Source organism: Monodelphis domestica, chromosome 1 (assembly GCF_027887165.1).
Source record: "Monodelphis domestica isolate mMonDom1 chromosome 1, mMonDom1.pri, whole genome shotgun sequence".
NCBI lineage: Eukaryota > Metazoa > Chordata > Mammalia > Didelphimorphia > Didelphidae > Monodelphis > Monodelphis domestica.
The window spans coordinates 231896326-231921707 of record NC_077227.1 but is presented as its reverse complement, the minus strand read 5'-3'; the positions used below and the strand labels follow the sequence as shown (position 1 = coordinate 231921707).

At 35.4% G+C, this 25382-nt stretch overlaps 1 protein-coding gene across 10 annotated transcripts in view; it reads left to right on the top strand.

The window, feature by feature from the left end:
* TDP1 (tyrosyl-DNA phosphodiesterase 1) overlaps positions 1–16790 on the top strand; it is a 200728-nt gene extending 183938 nt beyond the window's left edge. For 9 of the 10 annotated variants that reach the window (XM_007472638.3, XM_001366434.4, XM_007472639.2 and 6 more), the window contains one exon: positions 16262–16790. In XM_007472638.3, coding sequence (XP_007472700.2) covers positions 16262–16335 — 74 coding nt within the window. In that variant the 3' untranslated portion in view covers positions 16336–16790. Of the gene's footprint in view, positions 1–6794; positions 7006–16261 lie in introns of those variants that run through there. The other variant, XM_056810537.1, reaches the window with a different exon arrangement.
* The last annotated feature ends 8592 nt before the right edge of the window (positions 16791–25382 follow it).

The window sequence follows — 25382 nt, the reverse complement described above, 5'->3', positions numbered from 1 at the left end:
ATTTTTTAAATATTTAAAAATTTTTTAAAATAAAATATTTTAAAAATGATTTTTATTTTAAAATGCATATTTGTTCAAAAGAATTTGTTTTTCTTGAGTTAATGGTAAACGGGTAAGGAAATATATTTCTGTGAATTTTTTTTAAAACCACTTCATTAAATGCTACAAAGCCTGGGTAATAATTATACAGCCAAACATGGCAATAGTAAAATATATTTGATTAAAAAGACAAAATAGGAAAAATATATTATCCTTTAAGCTTACCAAAAATAGTAAAATGATATTAATGACTAATATATGTGTATATACACTAAATGTTATAGCATCTAAAAATTAAAAGGAAATTAATAAATTTAAAAGAACAAGTGGGTAGTAAAACTTAATAGTCGAGGATCTAAATATACTATGTCAAACCTAGACAACTGTAATAAAATATAAACAGGAAAAAAGTTAATGACCTGAGCAGAAAATATAATAGATTGCTCATAATTACTGAATAAGAGTAGAAAGTCTTATAGATTTACCTCAGCTGCATGTGGTACTTTTAAAATTAATTACCATGTATTAGGACATAAAATTCTCATTAGCAAATATAAAAATACAGAAGCTAATAAATACATTCTTTACCTACCTCTGTGCAATAAATCTTATATTCAAAAAGGGGTTTTTGAAGAAAGGATTAAATTTAATAATATTTAAATAGACTTAGAGCCCTAAAGAATTGATAACTCAAAGGACAAATCATAGAAACAGGATATAAATTCATTAAATGACAACAATGAAGCAATATTCCAAAACTTTTGGGATCCAGCTAAAGCATCCCTGAGAGAAAAATGTATATCTTCAAACCAGAAGTTCCTCTTTGCATATCTTGGATTGCTTTTGGCAATCTGGTGAAACCTATGTACCACTTCTCAGATTGTTTTTTAAGTATATAAAAGAATATACATAGGATTACAAAGCAAACCAATTACATTGAAATACATTAAACAGATATTTAAGTAACGAGTTCACAGACTCCAGTTTGAGATCTTCTGTTCTAAAAAGTCTCAGAAGAGAGAAAGAATAATTAGTAACTCAAGTGTAGAGTTTTTAAAACCTAGAAAGATCCCACATTAAAAAACTATAAATTATTAAAAATTAAAGAAGAGATTAACAAAATGGAAATAAAATAACCAATTGAATTGATAAATAGATTTAGAAATGTTTATTAAGTAAGATGAGCTATTAGCTATTATGATTAGAGACAAATAGCCAGTCTCAAAAATGAAAAAAGAATTCATAATAAATGAAGAAATAAATTGTGAGAAACGTGTTTTGCCTAATTACATAGCAACACAATTGGAAACCTGAATGATGTATTTAACAATATTTATAAACATATAAAGTACCACAGCTAACAGAATAAATATAAATGTAAAAATAGAGAATTTAAATAGCCCATTTTCAAAAATTAAGCTATAAATTAAACATCAAAGAGGGTGAGAGGAATTATATTGTGCCTAAAGAACTTAAAACAGAATTTTATAAAACATTCATAAACAATTTCAACCATTCATGAACTGCAAAAATAGGAAAGGAAGGGATGCTACCAAATACATTTTATGATACAGAACAGTAATATAAAAATCTATATGAGATGATCAGAGCAAGACTATTAAGACTAATATCTCTAATGAAAATAACATACATTTAAAATAAAATATTAGTAAAACAGTTACAAATCCAAATTACTAATAACTAGAGAAATGCAAACTAAAACAATTCTAAGGTTCTACTGCACACCTACCAGATTTGCAAAGATGACAGGAAAACTAAATTGTGAGGAAAAAAAAAAGTATACAATGGCACCAAAGTTTGTATAATACCAGGAATGTAAGGTTGGTTCAATATTAAGAAAATATAAATAACTTAGACTGTATTGATAAACCCTCTCCCCTACCCCCCCCCAAACCACATGGTTATGTAGATTCAGAGAAGGTTCTTGTTAAAATATACCATCTGTGCCTTTTAAAATAACCAAAAAGCATTGGAACAAACAGACCTTTCCTTAATATGATGTTACTACCTAAATCTATGACCCAGATATATGATGAAGATGAATCAGAGCCATTTTCTGCAAGATCAAGGGTAAAGCAAGGATATCTGTTAGCTCCGTTTTGTTTAGAAATAGTGCTAAAAGTGGTAGCTATAGCAATGAGACAAAGAAATTAAATTTAAATAATAAACAAAAACAAAATCACTTTTTTTGCATATTATATGATCATTTACTTAGAGAACCCTAAAGATTCAGCTGGAAAAATGAAACAAACTATGAGAGAAATAAGATATAAGATAAATCCACACAAACCATCCGCCTTTCTATAAATTACTAACAAAGCCCAGTACAAAAAGATGGAAAAATCCATTCAAAATAACAGTAAACTTACAAAATATTTAGTAGTCTAGCTACCAAGACACACACAAGAACTATATAATATATGTTCAGAGCATTTTATATGTGAATAATCACTTTTTCAAAGTAAGGAATGAATAATAGTCTCATATCAGACAACTACAAAGGAAGTCAACATCATAATTTAATACTGGTTTAAAAAGTCAGTCTGTGGAACAGATTTTGTAAGCAACAAAGAGAAACATGAAGAAACAGTGTCTGGGTGTTTGATAAACTCAAAGACCTCAAACACAATTAGACCAAATCTCCTGAGAACATTGGAAATCACCTGACAAATTAAATATAGATCTTCATACCATACTATATACTACAACACTCTAAAATGCATCTGTGAGGGGCAACTAGGTGCCTTGGTAGATAGAGAGCCAGACCTACTGATAGGAGGTCCTAGTTTCAAAACTATAGTCTTAAATACTTCCTAGGTCTGTGATACTGCATAAATCACTTAATCCCAATTGCCTGTCCTTTAATACTCTTCTGCCTGAGAGCTGATACTTGGTATTGATTCTAAGACAGAAGGTTAGGGTTTTTTAAAATAGATACATGATACAGATATAAAAGGCCACATACATTATAGAAAAATAAAATCAAAGTTGGAAATAGCTTTCACTACCCTAAATAATGAAAGAATTCATGACTAAACAGAGTATCACAGAAGATAAATTAGACAGTTTTGATGAAAATGTACAAATTTTGCAACAATAAATTGTAGCTAAAATTAGGAGTGAAATGATTGTGTCTGGAAAAAATTTTGCAGGAAATGTGTCTGATAATGGTCTGATATCCAATATATTTATTTTCACAGTAAGAACAAGCCATTTCTCAATTGACAAATGATAAAAAAAAAAAAGTTGCAAACTGGAAATTTTTAAAGAAAAAAATATAATCTTCCATCGACTATATTAAATAAATTGTCCAAATCACTAATAACTAGAGAAATGCAAATTAAAGCAACTCTGACATTCTACTTCACACCTCAGATTAACAAAGATGACAGGGAAGCTAAATTAGCAGTAGTTGAAGGAACTTGGAAAAATAAGCCTGCTAATTTCTATTGGTAGAGATATAAATTGGTCTAATCATTTGGAAGATAATTTGCAACTATACCAAAAATGACAATGGAATATATATTCATTACTCCAGGGAGAGCTAAGAGAAAGGAAAGGGGGCTCAGGCATAGAAGAATGTTTATCATAGTAGCTCTTAAAAAATATAGCAAAAAAAATATAGGAAAAAATGTAACAAAAAAAACTGGAAAATCCAAAAGTGTCACATGATTGGGGAATACTTTTACAAGATGTATATGAATATATTACAATGTATTTTCTCAGTAAACAGAGACTAAAGGGGTGGTTTTAGACACTTTAAAAGGCATATTAAATGCAGTGAACAAACCAGATTCCCTAGGACTAATGTAGAAACATACTAATCCTGACATAGAAGTGATAGACTCAAAATGTGGAATCGGACAGATTTTTCTAGCTGTTCAAAATGCTGCCACCCTATATTCCTAATCTCTCTCTCATTTGTACATAATCTTTGTGAAAATCTTCAATATTTGAATCAAAGACCTCCTAAAGGAAAGTATTGATTAGGAACAAATGAGTTTCTCCAAAGCTACATTCAGCAGTGAATTACATCTTTACCATTTAGTATATGACTGAAAGTGGTAGAAAATATGATTCCACTATAATTACTGTTTTTTGATAAATTTTCTTTAAGTTTTTATTTCAGTAAACCAAAACACTGCTTTAAATGCTTATATTATTTGTTTTGCTTGATTTATGTATATTCGATAAAACAATTTTGATTTACTTTTCATTTGAGAGTGAGAAGAGAGATGGGAAACCCAAGAAAAGGGAGCTGTTGGAAGTATTTTTAAAATGCACTGAAGAGAACAGAAGGAAACAAAACCAAGATGAATAACTTTAAAAGTTATATGTTGAATTTATTATATAACTATCTGATATCCCACGCTGCTTTATATAGAGAAGTGCTTGTTTTACTTAAGGTTTGTTAATTTCAGTAGAAAAAAATGGAAAAGTATTTGACCCTGAAAAATCCAAAATGGATAATAAAATGGTACCAACACTGATTATGTCCTCAGAAGTATACTTGATATAAGTCTATTGCTGCCATGAAAAGACCAAAGAAGCCAAGAAATCACCTTAGCAAACGTTTGACTTACTTGCCAAGCAGAGGGAAATGGTGACCATAAGTAACACCTGTTTAGAATATAACTTAATTTCTAAAATTCTTTTGCAAAAGAATATCAAATAATTATGAGCAGAACATCTTATAAAATAGAAAGAAGCAATAGGAAGTAAAGCCAGCTTAAAGAAAACTAACCAAGAGATCTAGTTAAATGAAGTCATCCCAAAGACATATAAGGACAAAAATGGAAGTAGGACAAGAAAGAAAAGGAAAATGGGAAAACATCTGCAAAGATTATTATAACAAATGTTTTCACTATTAAGGACAGTGCAGCTACCATACTTGTACTCACAACATCTCAACATCAACATCTTAGATATGCTTATAGAGGAGATGGAATTGGCACTAAAGGGAATAAAAAATGGGAGAAACTGCCAAATTGGACCAAATGTGTATAGGGAAAATCTGCTACAGGTGTCACAGTTGTGGGGGCAGTAAGGGATCAATGTATACAGTATCTGGATGGATGGGAGATGGCAAAATCAGAGGAAAAAATATCTTGAACTATATCACTACTTCAAAAAGGCAACTGAGGGGGCAGCTTGGCGATTGGTAACAAGAGATTCCTGCATTCATATCTGATCTCAGAGACTTCCTACCTGTGTGACCCTGGGCAAATCACTTAACCCCCATTGCTTAGTCCTTACTGCTCTTCTGACTTAGAACCAATATACAATATTGATTCCAAGACAAAAAGGTATGGATTTTTAAAAAGAGAAAATATCAACTGCCATCATATATACCTAGTCTTTCATTTGTACAAAATCTTTATGAAAGACCTCAATACATGAATCAAGGGTATTCTCAGTGAGACTATTAGTAAGAAACAAAGAGGTTTTCCAAAGCTGTATTCAGCAGTGGACCACATCTTCATCATTTGCCATTGGACTAAGAGTTGTAGATTCCACTATAATTGGTTTGTTGATTATATTCTTAAGCTTTTATTTCAGTGGAGCAAAATGCTGCCTTAAAATGCTTTTATCCAAAGTGACTCCTATACATGTAAGCATCAAAAATCATTCAAAATTCTTTGAAAGATAAATAACAGGAATAATCCTATTTAATGATTCTCTGATTGTAGATAACTGGCAATTCTTAAAACAGGGAGACACTCACCCAAAATGATTGAAGAGAGATTCTCTGTGATAATGGCATTTTATATGCTCCTTTTTATGGATGACATTGTATACATTTCATAAAGCCCCAGAACGTTACAAAGAGAACTTGCTTAAAAAAAAAAAAAGATGGGTGACCACTCAGAAGAGATTTGCCTGACCATTCAGAGAAGAGGGTGGGAAAAGTGGATAAAGAATGTCCTTTGCCTAGAGATATACATTTGAATGAGAAAATAAGTATTGTTTGATTAGTTTAGAGATAAGTAGTAAAGTGACTGTCTTGAGAAAGAAGTGGAATTTGAAGCAGAGCTGAGAGAGGTGGTAATTTCAATTGCTGACAATTATAACCGTTTTTCTGTGTCAGTTACTCTCTCTGGCAGTTGGCAGAGACATACACTAAGAGACTCTCAGTCTTTGCCTCTCTGTCTGAGGGAAAAGACCTGAAGGAGCTCAGTATTTTCCTTTCCCAACTTGGAAAACTACTGAATATCTATTGTGGTTTTTATAGATTGATTTAACTCTGAGAAGACCAAAGAAAAACCTGGTCTTTCGTTTGGACTCTGTTAAGGCTCGGAGTTCTAACTTGATTCTTGTTGAGACTCAGCCAGCTAGCCTTTGCTATTTTATATTTTGAAGGCAAATTTAAGAATTATAAGGATAGTAGTAGTCATTTTTATTTAGATAGTATCAATTGGGTTAGTCAGATCAGGGAGGATTAGTGTAGCCTGTGAAACACAGGAGAATCGGTTCCTTCAGGAACCAGGGAGTTTATTTGTGTGGATTTAGAATTCCTTAGAATTAGAAATCCTTGTTATCCTTATATATTTCAAAAAATATTTTATTTTTATAAGGGTCTCTTTAGTGTCCTTGTGCCTGGCTCTGAAGGGAAGTTCACATTTGAGCTTCACTTCACTTTATGATTCAAGATACTTTTGATTACATTGATAGATGTAAAGTATCTGAACAGTTTTTAACCTATATTAACATAATTTTCTATCTATTTTATTTAGCTCGCCATTTATTTATTTTTTTTTACAATGGACAACTTAAAGAGACTGCTATGGGACAAACAATTTAAGTGGATGAGTTGAGGACAGTGATTGAAGAGGACATCAGCCTGGATTCAAGAATTTGCAAAACCCCTTTAATGACTATAGGCTTTAGATGAAAACAAAGGCCCATTAAAAAAAAAACAGTACCTTCTTAAAATCAACAATGTGCATTTCTTCTGAGGCAGAAGAGTGGTAAGGGCTAGTCAGTGGAGATTAAGTGACTTGCCTAGGGGGACACAGCTAGGAAGTGGCTGGGAGTCATCTTTTTTATATTAATGGTCTATCTACTGGCAGTGAGGTGGCTTAGTGGATAGAGTGATGGGCCTAGAGTCAAGGAGACTTCATCTACATGAGTTCAAATCCAACCTCAGACACTCACTTTCTGTGTGACCCTGGGAAAGTTGATTAACCCTATCTGCCTCAGTTTCCTCATGTGTAAAATGAACTGGAGAAGGAAATGGCAAACCACTATAGTATCTTTGCCAAGAAAACCCCAAATGGAGTCACAGAGAATTGGACATGACTGAAGTCAACTGAACAACAACAGTGATTCTATCTACCAAAGGCAATAAATGACAGTGGGACATAGAAAAACCATGATCTTCAAAGAATTAAAAATGAATATCTTACAGAGGTCATTGGACAGGAGTGTGGTGATTGTGAACTCCTGAACCTGTAACCTATGAAGAAGTTAAAAAACAAAACAAACAGGGATAAATGATGCCAAGGAAATTGTGATAGGAAGAGAAAGTGGTCTGACTACTTTGCCAGGATGAGGGATAACAAAAAGCCATACTCTGGCTGTATGTCCTTGTGTGTCAGGAGAAAGAAACAAAGACTTCCAATGTGAGGGGTGAACCTCCTGTGGCATATTTAAGAAAGAGCATGGACAAGCATGGTGCACTGTCAATGACTTGTGACCCATATCATTGAAGTCCATATAGCTGGGATATTTGAATATTCAGGAGTAAAGAAGATTGAAGCCAGTACAAATAACCAATAATTATAAGAATTGTATTTTTATCATCAAAGACAAATAAGATGTTAAACATCATCTAAATGATAGCAATCACAATGCATGTACTGAGAATAAAGGATATTCAGACACCAGGGATACAAAGGCAAAAATCCTATTCTGAATTTTTTTAAAAAATCTAAACAATAAAATTCTTAACAAAACTTATATTAGGGAGGACGATAACATGTACAAAGGTTAGCATATACAGAACAAATAAATGGAAACAATAAATGGAATTAAACATAAGACAATGAGAGATAGCAAGTCACCAGGATTCTCATTCTTTTTTCTTCTTTGCATGATATTTATATGGAGGCTACAATTTCTCACCCTTACTGAGCCTTTAGAGCAAAGAACAGAGTAACTTTTCATTCAAATGAGTTCTATGCTTCTTACTTCTAGCAGTGAGAAGTGCCATTTACTTAAGAGTGGGAGATTGTTTTATTCATCCTTTGTTTTTGCAGAGAATCATTGGGAAATATGAATTGGATTTAAGTAAGACAGGGTTACGCAAAGTCATCAGTCTCACTCTTCCTTCCAGCCTCATCCAGGTCCAGTGGCAAGACAAAAGTCAAGATGACTGGTGATGGCCTGAGATGCAGGATGACCTTGGCCTCTTCAGTGTCTGCCCTCTATGCTCTCCACGTTGCTTTAGTTGCCTTCATGACTGTCGGAATAAATTGTTCTCATCCACTCATTCCAGTGAGAATTATAGGCATGCCCATAACTTACAGACAGATTTGAGGCCTATTGGTAACCCTTAACATGGCTTAGTGACATCTGCTAGGACAGTTTAACCAGAATATGGCTGCTGCACATGCCACAGCCACGACTGAGAGTTGAATGAAAGGTAAACACCAAAGGTGGATGAGCAGCCCTGAAAAGGTCCCAGCAAGCCCTCACACTGTAGGTACTAGTCCTCCATGAACACCTCATACACCTCTAACTGGAAATACTGGATAAGAAGGAAACTATTCACTGTCCCCTTCCTCTTGCTGTTCTCCCATACTGTATTATAAGGCCAAGAAAGCATTTGTCATTGAAATGGGGATGGTTCTAGTTACACTCTTTATACCACAAGGTTGTTACAAGGAGAAAACATCTTGGAAATGTCAAGGTTTTATAGAAGAACATGAGTTATATCTATATTTATTTCTGATGACTTCTGATATAGAGGTAAACCTGGGTTCTTGAAAGCTGTGTCAACAAAGCACAAATTCTGAGGCTCTTTCAAGCCAGAAAAGTTTCAAATATAGGTTTTGTGATTGGGTTATATTGCTAAGGACCAGTCTAGGTCCTTTTAAAATTTCCTTCCCCCTCCCCCCCTCACTTTTGGAAGGCTACCTGACAAGTCAGAGGAGTTGTAGTCTGGTTTTGCTACTTTACAAATAATTATATATTTTTTTTCATTCTGGAAATTTTGAATTTAGTAATGACAGATTCTCTACCCTGAAAAGAACTTTTTCTACCATTTTCTGAAAATAGATAAATCTTAGGTGAATGTGAATTTTATAATGTTAGCTCTGAAAAGACCCTTAGAGATCATGTAGCCCCAAGAGATTAATCTTTCTTATCTCACAGACTCTTAGAGGTCTGATAAAGCCTTTATGAAGAATATTTTAATAGCTATATTCATATTTATTTCAAGTCACAAAGTTTAAAAAGCAGTTCCTTTTGCTATTTTAATTTTTTTTACAAATTGAACTTACATATCTTTTTAAAAAATATTTTTCCACATTTACATGATTCATTTTCTTTCCCTCCTCCCTTCCCTCTCACTCCTGGATCCAATAAGCATTTCCTATTTCCATATTATTCATTTTTACAATAAAACAATCTTTTAAAATCAAAACCTCCAATCATATATCCATATAAGCAAATGACGAGGCATTTGTTTTCCTTCTGCGTTCATACTCTGACGGTTCTTTCAATATGGATAGCATTCTTCCTCCCAAGACAATCCCAAGGAACTTTTGAGGTTATCTGTGATCAGAGAATCATAAATAGGATTATTCCTGTTGTTTGTCTTAGGATGGATAAGTATCCATTTCAACAAAGAAGAGCAGTAAGGGCTAAGCAATGGGGATTAAGCGACTTGTCCAGGGTCGCACAGCTAGGAAGTGTCCAAGTCCAAGTTTGAACCCAGAACCTCTTATCTCTAGACCTATCTCTGTTCCGAGAATAAGTATTTGTTAAGCACCCACTATGTGCTAGACACTCAGCTAAGTGCTTTATAAATGCCCTTTGATCTCCTGGTGGGGAAAGGGAACCAGGAGTGACTTAGAAAGGGACCACAAGTTCTATGAGGCAAATCTGAGAGGGAATCTGAAATAACAGTGTTCAGGCAGAAGACTTGAGGATGAGCAAATTGTCAGGGCATCAGGGCTGTCTTAATGGCAAAACCATCTTGTCAAAAAGTTCTTTATTTCAGTTACCGGGCCTCCGGAGGGATCTGCCTTTATAGTGAGCACTTCGACAAAGGAACAATTTTCTTGGAAAGGTTCCTGGGTACCCTCTGAGCATACCTCACAGACAGCTGATTGAGTTAGAGTCTGCAAATCAGGAACATCTTAACACATCAGAAACAAACTTAAGATATTCAGACAATAGACAGTGTGGGACACCCAGCTGCAATTCAAAAATGGGTTCAATTTAGAAAATTGTTAGAAAGAAAGTGCCCCAAAAGAATTAAAGACCTCTCTGAAGGTGATGAATAGCTTGAGAATATTATTGTAAATGGACTTCATCTTATCTAATCTTCATCATCACTGGATACAAGACAGCCTACCCTTTCAATCATTTGAACAATATTGTTGAGCCTCCATATTGGTTGTGCTTCCATTTCTCCAAAAATGAAGGTAAGGGTCTTTGCTGAGCCATGAGACTGAGAAATAATGCAGGTGACAGCCTGTAAGAACAATTCTACTAAATTGATTTCAGCCCTAAAAAGTCCTAGAAAATCCATCTGTTGGAAGACTGTGTGTTGTTGTTACTTTGCTCTATTTACCAATAGCCCATGATGCTGTATCCCTTTATATTTTGCAAAGTTCTTTCCTCAAAACAAGTCCATAAGGTCAGGTTTGTGTAATAGGTTGCTGAAGATGAAGTTGAGTGCTTTACCCAAAGTCACATAAATAATAAATATTTAAATATATTGAAACATAAGTGTATTTATATTTTAAAATATATTTATATAAATTAGTTTATGTTATTATATTATATATTAAAATAAATATAAATATTTAAATAGGAATTTGAATGCAGATCTTCCAAGGCATAGTTTCTTTCATACCCTTTCCACCATACTCTGGTGCCTCTCAAGGCAAATCATGTTTGTTCAAGCACCATTTGGAGAGGAAGAAAAGTGATAGTTATAAAATAATTAACTAGTCATGATGATTTCCAGCTCAAAGCTTTATGAATTATTTATTTTCCACTTGCCCAACAATTATCAAAAATAAATAGTCCATCTTCTTAACATGGCAAAAAAGATTAGTAGAAACATTTAGTGTTGGGTTCTTGGTGGTGTTGAAAGGTCAGGTGTAAGGGGTCTGTCTTTTATATATCTTAGTCATATGCAAAGATGTTGATTAATAAATAGATCATTGTCAAATTGTCAAACCAGATGGCAGTCTCTAGTGATATATACCCAAGGCTCTTATCCTAAGACTTTTCTGTTTAGCCATTTTCCCCCTTTTATCACTGACTTGGAAACACATGGAATGGGGGCCGCTAGGTGGCATTTCCTAGCTGTGTGACTGTGGGCAAGTCCCTTAACCCTTACTGCTTAGCCCTTACTGCTCTTCTGCCTTGGAACCCATACTTAGTATTAATTCTACAATGGAAGATAAAGGTTTTAAAAAATAAAAATTAGATCATATCTTTATCAGAATTTGAGTGACATAAGTTGGAAGGAATAAGTAGTTGAATGAAAGAATCCAAATTTTAGGACTTGAAAGATATACCCAAACTAACAAAATGCAATCTCACAAAGATGGAAAAAAAAATCTTATACCTATTGAAAAGTCAATTACAGAAGTTCTAGATGGAAAGAGGTGATAATGGCTTCATTATTGTTGTTCCATCATGTCCAATTCTTTGTGACCCCATTTGAGGTTTTTTTGGCAAAGATACTGGAGTGATTTGCCATTTTCTTCTCTAGTTCATTTTATAGGGGAGGAAACGAAGACAAACAAGGTTAAGTAACTTACTCAGACACACAGCCTGTAAGCATCTGAGGCTAGATTTGAACTTGAGTCTTCCTGCTCCAGACCTGGCCCTCTGTCCATTGCGCCACCTAACTGCCCCTGCTTTACAGCAGTTGATAGTATAGTTAACTACAGACTTGACATGAGCCATCATCATAACATGGATTGTACAACTGCCTAAGACAGCACTAATAAAATCACAGAGACCCAAACAGGCCACTCAGTGGTATAGTAAATTGCAAGCAGGCCTGGCATCTGACTTCAACTTTCATCTGACCTTGAACTTAAAATCTGACCTCCTTGTCTTACTAGCTGCATGCAAGTCACTTAACCCTGTTGACCTCAGTTTCTTCATCTGTAAAATGAGCTGGAAAAGGAATGGCAAAGCATACCAGTATCTTTGCCACAAAACAAAACAAAACAAAACAAAAAAAAACAAAACAAAACACACACACACACACACACACCTAAAGGAGGTCACCAGGAGTCGGGACACAATTGTAAAATGACTGAACAATCACAGCAACAGACCAGACAAGGAAGATAACCTTCTGTGTTTTGCCCCATTTGGACTCTGTGTAGACTCTTAGAGGCAGGCTGGTGGCTCGCTAGATAGAGCACTGAGCTTGGAGTCAGAAAGACAGTGTGCAAAACCTGCCACTGACACTTATCAGCTGTATAAGGACAGACACATCATATCTCCATCTGCTTCCATTTCCTCCACTGTCAAATGAGGATGGTGATAGCTTCTGCCTAGCAGGGTTCTTCTGAGGATCAAAGAGATATTTGTATACAGAATCTAATTAGCACCAGGCCTGCCTGGCACATGGCAGGTACTATAGAACTGCTTCTTCTCTTCTCTGGATTGTGTTCACTTCTTGACACCATGTTTTAGGAAAGGCATTGACAAAAGGGAACATTTAAAGAGAGTTGGCCAAGATGTAGAGGAACCATGAGGAACGATGGATGGAGGGAGGGAGAAAAGAAGACTCAGAAGATATGCAATGGCTATTTAAATATTGGAATCACATGTCTTGTGGAAGAGGGTTTTAGGTTTATTCTCTGTCATTCTAGGGGTCGGAACAAATTAAATTTAGGCATGGCATTTCCAACTTATTTTAGAAATAAACTTTTAACAATGAAGAGCGACAAAAGAGGTGAGAAACTGAGCTCCCTGTCTCCTGAAATGTACAAACAGAAGCTATGTGACATCCGTCAGATCTGTTAAAAGAAATAGTATGATGTCATGGAAGGAGTCCTAGGAGAAGCTTCTTAACTCTAAATCTCAATATCCTCTTAAGTAAGATTACATTAATAATAAGACACCTTCCCAGAGTTGTTGTCTTTTAGGCTTTAAATATGCACTACAGGGTCAGCTAGTTAGCACTGTGGATAGAATGCCAGGCGTGGAGTTGGGAAGACCAGGATTCAATATGGCCCCAGACACACCAGCTGTGTGATCGTGGCCAAGTCACTTAACCCCCAATGCCTAGACCTTCCTGCTCTTCTGTCTAAGAACTGATTGATCGTAAGGGGGGCAACTAAGTGGTCCAGTGGTTAGAGAACTAGGCCTTCAGACAAGAGGTCCTAGGTTCAAATTTGACTTCATGTACTTCCTACCTGTGTGGTCCTGGGCAAGTCACTTAACCCCAATTGCCTATTCCTTACCAGTCTTCTGCCTTAGAACCAATACTTAGTATGGATTATAAGACAGAAGGTAAGAATTTAAGAAAAAAAAAAGAATTGATACAAAAGATTTAAAAAATAAAGTGCACTGTGAATGTTTTTGTTGTTGGTATTTTGGGGGTTTTGTTGCTGTTATTTTAACAGTGCCATTTCCTTTATTGAATGTGTTGGTTTAGCTCATGTCTCAAGTCAAGACATTGGGGGGGGCTGAAGGCAATGGCTAGAACCTACATGAAAGACCCATTCAGGAGCCAGCGACTCAAGGAGAGCAGAAGAGTAGTCCGAACATAATTCACCATTCAGGTCTCTTGGAGGGTAGGGACCTCTTTGGATTGTTTTTCCCTTTAATATTTTAGTACTCAGTAGCAAGTCTAGTCAGGAAGACTTCTTCCTTATTTCAAAATTTGCCTCAGACACTTCTTAGTTGTAGGACCCTGGGCAAGTCCATTAACCCTATTTGCCTTAGTTTTCTCATTTGTAAAACAAGCTGGAGAAGGAAATGGCAAATCACTTTTGTATCTATCAAGAAAATCCCAAATGAGTCACAAAGAGAGGGGCACAACCACAAATGACTGAACAGCAAGAACAATACCTCAAATGCATTACAGTTCCATGATTTTGTTGATGTGGATAGTCTCTCCCCTGATTCAGGTCACAATTCCTCTATGTCTTCATAAACAGTCAATATCAGTTGCTATGACAAAAAAATGCCAGTACCCTGTAGTCAAACTGATGACGAGCCTCTCCAGATTTAGCAGGCCTGGCCTTTAGATGCCAGACATACTGTACAGTCTGGAGCCAGATTCATTCTCAAGACCTTTCCAGTTTAGCGCACAACCTGCCAGGGTTTGTGGTCCATTGATGTAGCATTTAAAATCCCAGCTTTACCTCCATGCCACATTGGAGCCTCTGAGCAAGATTAGAGGGTCTCATTAATAAGGATACAAAAATTGCCCTTCCTTGCAAATCTTAATGCTAGATTGTAATACCAAAGTCAAAAGTTTTGGCTTTGCAGAAACAAATCATCTGTTTGTTTGTTTTTTAATTGAGGCCATCAGAATATGTGTGTGTTGAATATTCACTATGAGGATTCTTAACAAAAAACAGACAGTCTGAAAAAACTCGGGGGGAAAGGACAGAGACTGTTTCTAATAAAAGGGACTGATATAGTTGCTTTGATTTTTTTTTCTTTTTAAACTACTAATGCCACATTTTTCTTAGTGATTGAAAAATTGTATTGACCTCGTTTTTAAAAATCACATTTTGATCCTGCTATATTTAATGGAAGCATTAGTCAAGTCACATATTTTTTAAGTTTGATCATTTCAGGCCATTATTTATTGGAAAATAAATCTGAGTGTGTACCCGGGTGGAGAAATAATGGAGAAACATTAATGGAAGGGAGGATAAAATGGAAAGAGTGGGAAATGGAAAATGCATATGTAAGGTAATAAGTCAACGGCTTCCCAGTAATTTAAATGAGCATCTCAGGATTCTTCTGTTCTTTCTGGATTTTACTTAAAGCAAACACTACTCAAAGGAACCAACTTTGATCATCAGAACCATAAAATTCATAGAATTCAGACATATGTTTTTGACATGGTCAATTTTTTTTTGCTTGACTATATATTTGTTACAAGTGTTTTCTTTTTTTCTCCCCCCTCCCTCCCATTGGGGGGGGTTGTTAATAAAAATAATAATAAGTTGAATTGAAAAAAGAAAGGAATCACAGGATTCTATCTCTGAAGAACCTTAGATATTATCTAATCCAAATCCTTTATTTCATAGAAAAAGAAACTTTGGCCTAGGTAAGTATGTATTGACTTGCCTCAGGTCCCACAGTTGGGCCAATGATTGACACAGAACCAAGAAGCAGGGTCCCTTGACCCCCAGTCTAGTAATTGATACTTGACTCTGCTTACTTTGTAGCCTTGAGCAAATTATTTCATATCTATTGAGTCTCTTTCCTTGTTTGTAAAATGAGGTGATCCTTACACTACTTTACCTCATAGAATTATGAGGATCTATTTAGGTCATGTAAAGTGCTATAGATCTTTGAACAATTGTTATTATTATTACTATTGCTACTACTCAGGTACTAAATTGTACAGAATCAACAGAATGTCATCTTTTTTTTTTTTTAAACATGACCCCACTCACTTTCTACTTAGAAAAAGAAGATTTATCCTAGGAGAAAAGTCAATGATGGTTCTAAACTTTAGTGCAAACATTCCCAGAGCAGCCTTGTATGAAAAAGGATGTGATCATTTTGATGGATCTAGGATTCATTGAATGCCCCAATTCCCTCCAGTGTTTCAGATTACCTGCTTATTCTGTGAGTCCCTTGTTGTCTTCCCATAAATCTTCACCCAGAGTTCTGTGTGTGTTTATGACAGTCCTTCTCAGGTTCACATTTACATTTGTTTGCGGCAGAATTGTACAACAGTAACACAAGTGTTCTTTCCCCTGAATTGTTTGAACTTTATGGAATTTTGTTCTTCTTTATGTTTCAGATCGTCCATGGATTTGGAATATCCCCTACACTAAAGCACCAGACACACATGGAAATATGTGGGTCCCATCATGAAATACTTAAGGCAGCCTGAAGAAGGGAAATCAGACAGACACTGTTCCCAGAGACTGGATTCTTTCTTTTTCTCGAGTATACAATTACACATAGAATGTCCACTGTGGGGGTGGGGGTGAGGGGGGAAATAACCATATGGAGAAATTACTGAACAAAACAGCTTTAAAAAAATATGTTCAGGGAACTAAAGGTGGTGACTTTTCCTGATTGTAAAAACGTATTTTAAGTGACTTTAGTATGCATACATTTTGAATTGAGACTATAAAAGAAAAAAAATGCTTCAAAGAAATTGGGTTTTAAATTAGCCTCAAACTTTTCTAGATTCAAACTTGTCTCAGCAATTTTGAATCCAAAGTTGTTCATGTTTCTGTATTATGTTCCCTCCATCCACTGTGAAAGATGCTGTTTGTGCCATTGAATCTCTGAAAGAATAAATAAATGATAATTTAGTTAAATTGTTTCTGCCAAGCACATTTTATCATCTTAAATTCTCCAGGGATTGTCTCATATGTTGCTGCAAATATTGTTGGAATTCACTGCTTCATAATGTGACTTTTTTATTATTGTCAAAACCAGTCTCCTGATTTAAGACACAATAGCTGGTCATCACCCATTCCCCTTAGACAGCTGGCCTCATTATGTTTTTTGTTCTGTAGCCCATCCTGCCCCCTAGTTTGATTCATACACAATCTTTAGCATTTGCCTATTTATTCCCATTTGGGAACAGATTATGTTGGTTCTGGAGGGACGTCCAGATTGTCCGCTAAGTCATCTCATCTTTCACTTGCCTAAAGTTCTCGAGAGAGAGGATAATTATACGGTTTTAGAGCCAGAACAATGGCTTTGTGACTAGTTAGGTCAGTTCCTTTGTAGGTAGAGAAATAAATTACATAGATACAAATGGATGTGTGTATGCATATATATATATATATATATATATATACGTATGGTATGGTATGGTGGTAGTCTCTCGGTAACCGAGGATGACGATTGTCTTTGTGCATGAAGATTTAAGTGGAAAAGTTGATGCACAGAGACAGTCCCACTCGGCGTTGGAAGCCTGGGTCCATTGGCACGAAAAGTCATTACACCTTTATATATGTATATGCAAACATTTTTATTTATAATTTTTGTCTTTATATCCTCTTTATTTTTTAATATATTCCCCTTCCCTACCCAATGGACCAAATCTTATAACAAAAACAAAAAAGGAAGCCAAAAAAAAGATTATTAAGTTTTGCAAAACCAACCAACACATTGGTCAAGTCTTATAGTATGAGTATTTTCCATACCCAAAGTTTCCCCTTGCCAGAAAGAATGAAGAAAGGTACATTTTTTTCTCATCATTATTTTTACAGTTTGGAGAGCTAAATAGGACAAAGAACCTAGCTGTCTGATTTTAAGGGTCCACCTGTCAACTTCGGCAGTTGGAACCGTTACTTCAGCAGGACATCTGTGAAAGCAGCTAGAGTTGACAGTTTCACTGTGAGCTGTGGTAACAGTGAGCTGAACTCTAGGTGGATACAAAACCCATCTCTCAGTCAACTTGCTACAAAGACTGTACTCTCAGAAAACCTGATGAATTAGCTACATAAAATCACTATGGAATTATCTCTGTTAGATATGACTTCTCATTTTCACTGTTGTACCAGAATATATACAAAATGTACTTGCCTATGACTTTCTAATACCATTACTCTCATCGACACTCCTACAACTAATCTCTTATGTCCCTGTGCTTTTACATGATGATCAAATCTTTGGCAGTTATGTTTAAACATTTAAAAGCAAGCATCAAGCAATCTACTGCAAAGAGTGATCTTATGTGAAAAGTGAACTATCTAGAGACTAAACTAGATAGAATGCAAATTCAATATGAACAATTACTCAAGGCTAACGGGACAATGGCAGAAACTAAAGAACATGAAGCAACTAAATTAGGGAGTGCAACTAAATCAGATAATCCAATTAAATTAGAAAGCAAACCAACTCATATGTTCCCTCTAAGGAGGGTAACTAAAGTGTCCCCAGAGCATGGTATAGTGAATCTCATGTGCCACGAAAAGTTTACACAAGCTGATATAGATAGTTTTAAGAAAAATACTCCATCATATAAAGAAGAACCCATGGCAGTTATAAAGCATTTTAAGCTCTTAATTAAGATTTACAATTCTCCTTATTTGGACTTTGACATCCTTATGGATGAATTATTATCAAAAGAGGGAGAAACAGCAGATTATACAGGACACTAATAATAACCCCCAAACTGCCGATTGGCCAACTTGGGATCCTGATTGGGAATATAACTCTTTTGTGGGGTACAGAGACTTAACTACAGACAGGGAGACAATAATTGAAACTATGAGGCAAAATTTCAGATGCCCAGGAACTTGGTTTAAATTTGAGTGCCTAAAGCAGGTAGTTAGATAGACTCCCTCCACTTTCCTTGATAGAATTATTGACTGTGCAGAAAAATGGATTAGGTTGAATACTTTAACAGATGAGAAGGTAATCACATTCACAGGCAGTTTGTAAAAAATGCATGCCCTGTGGTCTGAAATTATTTTTGGAGTAACTGTCCAAATTGGTTTGACATGGGTTTTGATGAAATTTCCAAGATGTGAAAGACAGACAATCAGAAGAGAAAAATGATATAATTGATAACCAAAGAAATCAGAGATCTTAAAAACTGAAACCCAATGAAGTGCAAGAAAAAAAAAACAGTAGCTGCACTAAGAATTTATAGACAACTCAGAAATAATTACAACCCCAGAAAACAGACAAACCCCAAGATGTTTCCTTTGTGACAGACCTGATTTAGGGAACAATTCTTTGGACAAAACTTCAGGGGAAACCGAAGCAATACATTTAATCATAATGGATTTAGGCAAAATGGATATAGAAATTATGGGTTTAATAATGGATTTAATAATACATTCCAGTATGGGAGACCAAACTACCCAAATTACTTTGATACTGGATGCTGACATAATTCACAACAAGTCACAGACCTGAATACCATGAAAAAATATATCAAAGCAGGTGCTTTTCCAAAATATTCTCAAGTAGCTGGTGGGAATCCCCAAAAAATTTGATATGCAAAAAGGTACAACTTCATTATGAAGGTGTGCCAAGGCCTATGTAGTTAAAAATATAATATATGGAGAAAATGGACTAGGAAGTATGGGCAATGGAATGAAAACTAATGAAAATGATAGATTTTAAAAACATGGCAAATTAGTACAGGAGAAATCAATGAAGAATTAGAGAATGCAGAACAGGAACAAGTGTTGAGTTTTTCTGATTCTAGTGTGGTAACTCCTATGATACTTGTTCATTCTCCAGAAAATAGCACAGAACCCCATGTAACCCTAAAAATAGGAACACAAGTTTATGATTGTCTCTTACACACAGGTGCTGCCAAATCTGTGTTGCAGAAATCCCGAGGAGTCCAAAGCAGTGGGTTCAATAGAACTTGTGGATGTGACAGATGTCTATTAGATTTTGCACTCCATATGATAAAATCTGGGGGTTCAGTTTACATAAAAAACTTTATTAAGAGCATTAGAGAAATATACATAGGTGCATTGCTCACATGTGAAAAAAGCAGCAGCAGAAGAAAAAGAGATTGTATCAGACAACATGACTGCACTCAAAAAGATAGAAGAAGACTGAAATGGAGACAGAGATCAAGGCAAAGGCTCAGAGTCAAGAAGGTGGTGTAAAAGCAGCACAAGTTCAGACCTCTGAAAACTTTTCCTTACCAATTATAAAGTAAATGCTCCTAGGGGACTGAAAATCAAACCTAATAACAAGACAGAGCAAAGGAACCCTCCTGCTGGACTCAATTCAAAAGGTATACCCCCCAAAAGCTGGAATTCAAGAACACTCAGGTTTAAGGGAAAGGAAGAAGGAAGCTCCCAGGACCCCTTCCCCACCTAGAGTGCTAAGCCTACAGCAGCAGTGGGAACCACTGGGTGGGCAAAGGCTCTGGTCTGGAGGGAGTACCTTGCAGGCAGGGCTATGCCAGGCTCAGAGCGTCAAACACAGGCGGTGGGGAAGGAGCTGGAGAGGGAGTGCAGAGTGGGCAGCCTTGTCACAGCAGTGGAGACCCTCTATATTGCTCCAGCCTTCCAGGAGGTTTTGACCTCAAGGCACATCCAGCCCAAACCAGCTGAACTTATTTCCATCAGAAGTCTTCAGAGGTCAGGGAAAACCCTTCCCCACAGACTGATGGACTTTAATCCAATCAAAGCCACCAGAGGACAGGGAAGCTCAAGCTCCAACACCCCCTCTCCCACATATTGCACTGAGACAACTCCTGACAAAGCTCGAAGAGGGGAGACTTACAGAAAACCCAAAAAGCAACAACAACAAAAAAAAGTTCAGAGGAGCAAGAGCACAGACAACTACAGGGATCAAAGAAGAGGTAAATATGAGCAAACAACAGAAAAAGAAAAAAGAAATTACAATCAACAGCTTCTGTATAGGCAATGAACAAAGAGCAAACAGAATGGAGGAGGAGGGAACATCAATCAATAAAACAGAAATCCCAGCGAATTAGAATTCAGGCTTTGGGAGAACTCAAAATGCATCAAACCACATTAAGAGAGGCTGAAGACAATTGGGTAAAACACTTAAAAACTAAGATAAGTCATCTGGAAACAGAAAATAGTGTCTTGAAAGCCAAAATCAAGCAGCTTGAAAATGAGGCAAAGGAGATAAAAGATGAGGCAAAGAGAATTAAAGATGACCTCCAAAGAAAATCTGACCTGAAGGGGAAGAATGACCAAAAAGCCAGGGATGAAATCCAGTCTTTAAGAACCAGAATACAACAACTAGAATTAAATGACCTCACAAGGCAGCAGGACACAATAAAACAAAACCAAAAGAATGAAAAAATTGAGGAGAATGTGAAGCATCTCATTCACAAAACAGAGGATTTAGAAAATCATTCCAGGAGAGACAACTTAATAATCATTGGCCTACCTGAAGACCATGACAAAAGAAAAAGCCTGGACATCATACTACAGGAAATTATCCAAAAAAACTGCCCTGATATTTCTAGAACAAGAGGGAAAAGTAGAGATTGAAAGAATCCACAGATCACCTCCCATACTTAATCCCCAACTGACAACACCCAGGAATGTTATAGCCAAAATCAAGAACTATCAGACCAAGGAAAAATATTACAAGCTGCCAAGAAGAAGTCATTCAGATACCATGGAACCACAGCGAGGATAACACAGGATCTAGCTGCATCTACCCTGAAGGACTGAAAGGCATGGAATATGATATTGTGGAAAGCACGGGAACAAGGTCTACAACCAAGAATCAACTACCCAGAAAAACTGACTATGTTCTTACAGGGGAACGTATGGTCATTCAACAAAACAGAAGAATTCCAAGCATTTGTAAAGAAAAGACAAGACCTGAAAAGAAAATGTGATGCCCAAGCACAAAACTCAAGAGAATCATCAAAAGGTAATTTAAAAAGAGGGGAAAAAGAAAAACAAAACAAAAAACAACAACTTTTTTTAAGAGACCCAAAAAGTTAAAATGTTATGTATCCCTATAAGAAAAGAGTTCATGGTAACTCTTAAAAATTGTTATTATCACCTTCACAGCTAGAAGAATTACACTTAGAGGGAACAGTGACAAACTGTATAGGATGAAATGACAAGACAAAGATATGTATAAATACATATACATACAACTAGAGCTAAAAAAACAAGTTGATACTAAAAGAAATGGAAAAAGATACAAAGGGGGTTAAATTTATGTCACAAAGAAGCTCATGGCGGGAGGGGGAAGAAAGTTAATACACTGGAAGGATAAAGAGGTTGGAGATAGGAAATATTCAACTCATATGTGCATTGAAATTGACCCAAAGAGGAATGAACTATCCAATCCATTGGGGCAGAGAATAGATTTGAGAAGTAGAAGGGTAACAAATGGACTGGTGGGGAGGGAAGCAGTACAAGGGAGGGTGAGGGTGGGGGATAGTTTTAAAAATACTGCCAAGAAAATAAGGGGGGAAATAAGAAGGGAAGGGGGTAAAAAGGAAAGTAAAATAAGGATAGGACTGATTAAAAACAAACATTGGTGTAGAAGGAAATAGTGAAAGAAGAAAAGACAGGACTAGGAGTAGAAATAAAAATACTGGGAAATACACAGCTAGTAATCATGACTGAATCTGAGTGGAATGAACTCACTCATAAAACACAGACAAATAGCAGAGTGGGTTAGAATCCAAAACCCTACCATATGCTGTCTATAAGAAACACACAGGAGGAAGGTAGATATGCATAGAGTGAAAGTAAGAGGATGGAGTCAAATCTATTGGGCATCAACTGATAAAAGGAACGCAGGAGTCACAACCATGATATCTGACAAAGCCAAAGTAAAAATAGATCTAGTTAAAAGAGATAGGGGAGGTACTTACATCCTGATAAAATGCAGTATAAACAATGAGGAAATATCAATTCTCAACATGTATGCACCAAATGGCATAACATCCAAATTTCTAAAGGAGAAACTAGTGGAGTTCAAGGATGAAATAGATAGAAAAACTATACAAGTGGGTGACCTGAACCTTCCTCTATCAGAACTAGATAAATCAAACCAAAAAATAAATAAGAAAGAGGTGAGAGAAGTGAATGAAATCTTAGAACAATTAGAGTTAGTAGATAAGTGGAGAAAAAAAAGGACAAAAAGGAATATACCTTCTTTTCAGCAGTACATGGTACATTCACAAAAATTGGACATGTATTAGGGCATAAAAGCATTGCAAACAAGTGCAAAAGAGCAGAAATAATAAATGCAACCTTCTGAGATCACAATACAAGGAAAATAATAGTAAGGGTATATGGAGAGGCAAATCAAAAATTAATTAAAAATTAATATAATTCTCCAAAACCAGTTAGTTAAAAAACAAATCATAGAAATGATTAATTTTAATCAATAATTTCATTTAAGAAAATGACAATGATGAGACATTCAAACCCTATGGGATGCAGCCAAAGCAGTACTCAGGGAAATTTATATCCTTGAGTTCATATATTAACAAACTAGAGAGGGCAGAGGTCAATGAATTTGGGCACGCAAATTAAAAAACTAGAAAGTGAACAAGTTAAAACTCCTCAGATGAAGACTAAATTACAGATTTTAAAAATTAAAGGAGAAATTAATAAAATTGAAAGTCAAAGAACTATTGATTTAATAAATAAGACTAGAAGCTGGTACTTTGGAAAAAAAACAAATAGACAAAGTACTGGTCAGTCTAATTAAAAAAAAGGAAAGAAGAAAACCAAATTGACATCATCCATGATGAAAAGGGAGACTCTCACCTCTAATGAAGAGGAAATTAAGGCAATCATTAAAAACTATTATGCCCAACTATATGTCAACAAATATGGTAATCTAGGTGATATCTATTAATATTTACAAAAATATAAATTGCCTAGACTAACAGAGGAAAAAATAGACTACCTAAACAACCCCTTATCCAAAAAAGAAATTGAACAAGCTATCAAAGAACTCCCCAGGTCCAGATGGATTCACAAATGAATTCTATCAAACATTCAAAGAATAATTAATCCCAATATTATACAAACTATTTGACAGAATAAGCAAAGAAAGAGTTCTACCAAATTCTTTTTATGACACAAATATGGTACTGTTTCCAAAACCAGGCAGGTCAAAAACAGAGAAAGAAAACTATAGACCCATCTCCTTAAAGAACATAGATGCAAAAATCTTAAATAAGGGTACTGGCAAAAAGACTCCAGCAAGTGATTACAAGGGTTACTTACTATCACCTGGTAGGATTCATACTAGGAAAGCAAGAATGGTTCAATATTAGGAAAACCATCCACATAATTGACTATATCAACAAGCAAATCGAAAAAAACTACACAATTATATCACTAGATGCAGAAAAAGCCTTTCAGAAAATACAACACACATTCCTATTGAAAACACTAAAATATACAGAAATAGAGGGGGCCTTTCCTATAAATAATAAACAGTATATATCTAAAAAATTGGAAAATGAGGGGATGCCCTTCAATTGGGGAATGGCTGAACAAATTGTGGTATATATTGGTGATGGAATACTATTGTGCTCAAAGGAATAATAAAGTGGAGGAATTCCATGGGAACTGGAACAACCTCCAGGAAGTGATGCAGAGTGATAGGAACACATCCAGGAGAGCATTGTACACAGAGACTGATACACTGTGGTACAATTGAATGTAATGGACTTCTCCATGAGTGGCAATGCAATGTCCCTGAACAACTTGGAGGAATCTATGAGAAAAACCACTATCCACATTCATAGAAAAAACTATGGGAGTAGAAACACAGAAGAAAAACAACTTACTTGAATACATGGGTCGAGGGGATATGGCTGGGGATATAGACTCTAAATGAACATCCTAATGCAAACACCAACAACATGGAAATAGGTTCTGATCAAAGATGCAACTAATACCCAATAAAATTGTGCGTCAGCTGTGGGAAGGGTGGGTGGATGAGAGGGAGGGAAATAATGTGATTATTGTAACCAAGGAATAATGTTCTAAATTGACTAAATAAATTAATTCAAATTGATAAAAAAAAGATCAAGACAAAGAAGACAACATAGAAACATAGATGACAACAAAAAGGGAAATTGAACTGTAACAAAGACATTGAAAAACAAATCAACGCAGAAGAGGAACACAGACTGATTATGGACATTAACTGTAAGATTTTTTGCACCATTTTAACATTATACACTTTCACTATGCTTTCAAACACACACTACATAGTAACAACATGAAGACAAAAGACAGTAGCAGACAAGGTGACTTTATAAAGATTTGGTAAATATCCAGTACAAAATAACATATATATATATATATATATATATATATATATATATATATATATATATATATATATATATATATATATAGAACACATTTCCCACAAACTGCAACATCATAATCAGGTGATGAATATCCATAGAAATAAATAAATATAAATAAATCGCCTTGGGAAAA